The sequence below is a fragment of the Pygoscelis adeliae genome, unplaced genomic scaffold (assembly GCF_000699105.1).
Source record: "Pygoscelis adeliae isolate BGI_AS28 unplaced genomic scaffold, ASM69910v1 Scaffold402, whole genome shotgun sequence".
NCBI classification, from domain to species: Eukaryota; Metazoa; Chordata; class Aves; order Sphenisciformes; family Spheniscidae; genus Pygoscelis; species Pygoscelis adeliae.
In genome coordinates, this window is record NW_008824411.1 from 2,713,302 (window position 1) to 2,718,273 (window position 4,972).

A 4,972-nucleotide genomic window follows, 5' to 3' on the forward strand; every position below is an offset into this window, starting at 1 on the left:
GGCAGCCATGGTTTCAGTCTGTGTCAGTGCCTTATGCCTCATGTTGCATCTATTAAGAGTGCATTCAGGAATTTGACCAACAGAGGCGGCTTCTGTCACAGATCACCTTTGCAAGAATTGCTGAATATACCTTCAGAATCAAGTTCCTTAGAACCCCTCTTTCCTCCTCAGTATTTCTAGTGAATTTGCCCTTTGAAGTCTTTTAGGAGCTCGAGAGAGATTTAATCTTTCACCTTGAAAATCACATGGTAATGTTTTTAATCGGGAGATAGTTGTGATTAATTAAACTAAGGTTTCTCTTCTTTCAGTGTGCCAGTGTGTCTTTGTTAGACTGGAGGTCAGCTCCTGTTCTTAACTAGTTTGTAAACAAAAATTGCTGAAGGGGATATAAAAGCTTTTTCCCTCCTAGTGACTATTAACATGTTTCAAAGAAAGCTTATTTTTTTCATCAGACCTTGCCTCGTATATCAATCTGTACATTAACACATACAGTACAAATATCAAAACATCATAAATACATGTAGCTTACTACTGGATCTTGGTTGAGACCAGACATGAGAGTTAACCACAGTGAGCCTGAGATAACTGAACCTCAACATCTTTATACTAAGCATATTGTAACCATTCCATTATAAGTTATGTTTGCCTACTGTACTTGAGTAGGATATTTCTGCCAGTGCTTTTGAGGCTTATGCTTGCCTGTGTTTATGCTGGTATGCCAGCATCATAGATATTTACAACTCTTTCACCTCTCAGCGTCTTCTCTGCTTAGATAAATGATTTGTCTAATGCCAGTTAAAGAAATCAGGTACACGTTCCAGCAGGACTGTAATAAATGCAGATAAATCTCTTTAATGACATACCCAAAAAGCTGAATGGTTATTGCTCCCAGCTTTCCTCGTAGAGATCTGTAACATGAATGAAAGATCAGCTGTATGACTAAAACTGTCAGGCTGGATTCCTTTATGTATACATAGGACCATGTACACATGTACACCAAACTTCTAACTGCAGTGTTTTCAACCTTGACTGGCTCCAATATAACAGAGCTTACTATTCGTGCAACAGACATGTTCATTCAAGTGCGAGCTCAGTTGCTTTTATCACTTTCAGTCACTGGAAGTGTGAGTGCTATGTTCAACATGAGCATTCTCTCATCCTAAGGAGGACCATCAACTGAAAAACTTGCTGAATGTGTTACTTGAAAAATCATGTCATCGGTGAAATCAAGTACTTCCTCTTATGATATCTGCATATATAAGCAAATTAAAGGTATCTGGACAAAAAAAACCCCAGATTTCCTTAAAAGACCCTCTTGTCTCAATCATGAAGGATCTTTAGAAGTTGGATCAATGTCCAACTTTTGGTGGAAATGAGGACCACCTGCTCTGGATTACTTGGTCACCCATATGAAGAACAAATTCAATAGATTCTGTGCCTGATGATGTTCCAGGCGTGTGACAGATTGATTCCTTCTCTCACAGGGAGAAGGTACCAGTATTTTTGGTTTAAATGAATTTCCAGGAAATACAAAAGTTAGACTAGGGATGATCTACTGACATAGCACTTAAATCTGTAGGACTTAAGTCTCTAGCACAAAACCAAAGTCAACTGCTTCTCTGAATCGTCATGCTTTACATACCAGAGTGACTGTGGACAAATTAAGTACTGATGCTGTAAAGGATAGGCTTGCATTTTAGTCATTAATGAATCGTAAAGAAGTAACATTATATAGAAGAGTTACCGACTATAGTTGTATTTGTTCATTTTCTCCCTTTGGCCCTAAAGTGCAGCACATACAAAGATCCACTTTTAATTAACACCAGTTCAGTTAAAGTTCCTATAAGAACTATTTTAGCAAAGGTACATTCCATTACGGAATACCAACTCTTCACGTATGACCATATCTGTCCTTTTGATGTCCGATTCTATCATGGGACTTAGACCCCATATTTATTTGCGGATTATGATTCTTCCGTTCATACATTTAGCATTGTTTAGTCCTATCTTCTACAGAAAACAACTTTATACAGAAGCTAAGATAAGGCAAGAGCTGCCCTCTACCACAAGAGTAAAGAGGTATTACATACAAACCAGAAAAGATTTCACATGGGGTCATACTCCTATGTTCATGTTGAAAACTGACACTAGATTTTCTTCAGAACCAAACAATGTGCTTATCTATGTTGGTTTTTTAAAATCCTCTCACACAGTGCATATGTACTGCATAGCATATGCCCTAATACCAGCAGCAAAATTCTTTATCACAAATGTTAATGGGACATACAAAACAAGGTAGAATGTGTACGTGGACAGAATATTTTGAAGAGCAGTCATTATTGTAAGCAAAATTTTTAAACGTTTATTGGATTTTTTTTTTCAATTACATGGGCAGATGTTTAAGGATATAATGTTAAATTAAAGATAAGTCAACCAAATTGGGTTATGTTGTGTTTAACAGCATTTATGATAAGGGCTATGCTTCTTAATTATGATGCATAATGTATCTGCTTTGAAAGAGTCTGCAGGCTGTGTAGAGCTTGTATAGAGCTATGTATACATAGAAGATTAATAGAAATTTTCACAGCTTGGGTTAGCAGAGTGTTCATTATCAGTGCAGATGTGAAAATGTTAGCTACTGATGGGCAAATTATAACAGTAGGCAATGTAAAATTTAGGTAAACATTTTTTTATGCAGTTATACATCGAGTTGTCAAAGTGAGCTTATAAAGTATTTTAGCAATTTTCATTAAAAGTATAAACCTGTTACAGTTAACAGTATGAGTTCTGCTAGTTCTTAAGTACTTTTTTAAACAGGCAGACATACAAACTTCTCTGATATTTGTAAAATTTTTCAACAGGTTAAAAGTGCTGAATCAAAAATAACTAATTTAATTTACCTGAAGCATACTCTAGAACTTGTGGAGCCTCTGAAAGTAAGCAGTCTGTCATTTTTTTTTTTTATGAAGTACAGACCGTTTTGTCCTTCTTTTTATACAGTGCAGTTTGTTATATTTCATAGAATATAGAATAGAATATCTCAAGTTGGAAGGGACCGATAAGGATCATCGAGTCCAAAAAAAAAAAATTTACATTATATCTTGCAGAACACAATACTGCCAACATGGTCTGTTAATTCTTAAGCCAACTGAAAATACACATTTGAGTCTAATACTCTTAAGAACTGGATTCCTACCATTACCTGAATAATTGATTTTATAACAAACGTTTAACTGAAACTGCTGCTCAGATTCCGTAGGCTGCTTATGCAACTGCTAATAAGCCTTAGTGCGTTTAAGAACTTTCAGTCCTTTATAAGGGCTACAAAAAGAAGTAACTGATCATGTCCATATTTTAATCTTTAACAGGCTGCTTTAAGAAGCTGTAACACACCGCTGCTAAAGGCTTATTATAATTCTCTTGAAGATACAAGGTATTTATCATAATACTTTAGCTAGTATCTTAGTAACTCCCATCTTTCTTAAGAATGTCTGTAAGATTAAAGACGTTGCATCTTTGTTTATTTGTAGTTACAGGTATAGCTCAATTCTTTTGCCTAAAAGCTGAATTGTAAAAAATTCTATTTTTCAACTAACATATATAGGGAAAAAAGCAAAACAGAGTTAGCTATGATACTGCAATTGCTGATGAACTGCACTCCATTAGAAATAATTCTGAAAAGACAGAAGTAGTGGTTTCCTAGAGTCCCCATAATCAAAAATCGACTGTTGCCTGTATATTTGAGAAATAATTTATATCTCCCAAAGATTTGAATGATATCTTTGGTCAGACTTGGGTATAGTCATACTTCATTCTGAGGTAAAAATAGACGTGAAATTTAGTGTTTGGTTTTAACTGTAGATAATTTGCTTCAGTTATCTGTAATACTTTCATTTACAATTTTTATTTGCAATATCATTCCAAAATTACAAAGTATTATGTAGCTAATTAGTGATACAACTAATATTGCAGATTCGGAATTATACTTGAAAAGATTACAACTGTAATTAATGACGATACAAGGTACACAAAAGGATGTCTGAGTATGAGGACCCAGAAATGCTATGCTGTTAAGCCTAACATCAATGAATTCCTTGACATAGCTCGTAGAACATACACAGAAATTGTTGATGACATAGCAGGTATTTCTAAACCAAGATTTTTATTTATTGGAGTTCAAAGTACATTGCATCTGGCATATAGAAGTCATGTAATCATATGTATTATAACGTCATATGTAAAAAGTATTTAGTATTAGTATAAACTGATTGTCAGTGTTAAGTAACTGAAGTACTTTGGAGATACATATTGAGATTCTCCTTTTGTAGGTAAAAACTCAGTTTCATTTTAATGAAATCGAACAATTATATTGTGGTTCCTGTATTTAAAACTCTGTTGCTCCTCATCCTCTGAAAGTACAAAAAAGTTAGTGATGTAACAGAATTATTCCAACTAAAACATTCTGCATAAAACATGTAAATCTTTGTTTTAGCTTCTTGAATTAAAATATCTGAGTTCATTGTTCTTTATATTTTAAGCAGTCTTGATCTATCTGTGGACTACTTTTTAGCCAAGCTATTAAGAGTTGGAAAATATGAACAAAAGGAATTTTAGCATAATGTCTGTTACTGTGCTTTAGTAATTTTTCTGTTTATCGTTAAGTGAAAATAGAAGAAAAAAAACTATTTTCTGGAATGGATCTTTTTTTAGTATAAAACGTTGATTTGTAGCTAAAGGACCATCTTCTTAGTTTACTATATACTTGGAAACTTAAAAGAGCATCAGAAACTTTAGCATCTGTCATTATGTTGTGAGCTTCCTGTTTCCTTCTAGTCTTACATTCTACATAGTACACAGTGAAAAGTACAGACGCTGCTGTTTTTTATTTCCTAAACCTTCCAAAATTTGGTAGCTGCTAGGATTCCAGAATGTGTGAACAGATGCGTTCCCCTTGCCCATTTTCCCTGTATCT

At 34.3% G+C, this 4,972-nt stretch overlaps 1 protein-coding gene across 1 annotated transcript in view; it reads left to right on the plus strand.

Annotated features, from left to right (window-relative positions):
* Positions 1-4,972, plus strand: part of MSH4 (mutS homolog 4) — a 34,012-nt gene that overhangs the window by 17,692 nt on the left and 11,348 nt on the right. Inside the window, exons 9-11 of the mRNA XM_009320674.1 lie at positions 2,862-2,936; positions 3,369-3,433; positions 3,973-4,142. Coding sequence (XP_009318949.1) covers positions 2,862-2,936; positions 3,369-3,433; positions 3,973-4,142 — 310 coding nt within the window. The remainder of the gene's footprint in view (positions 1-2,861; positions 2,937-3,368; positions 3,434-3,972; positions 4,143-4,972) is intronic.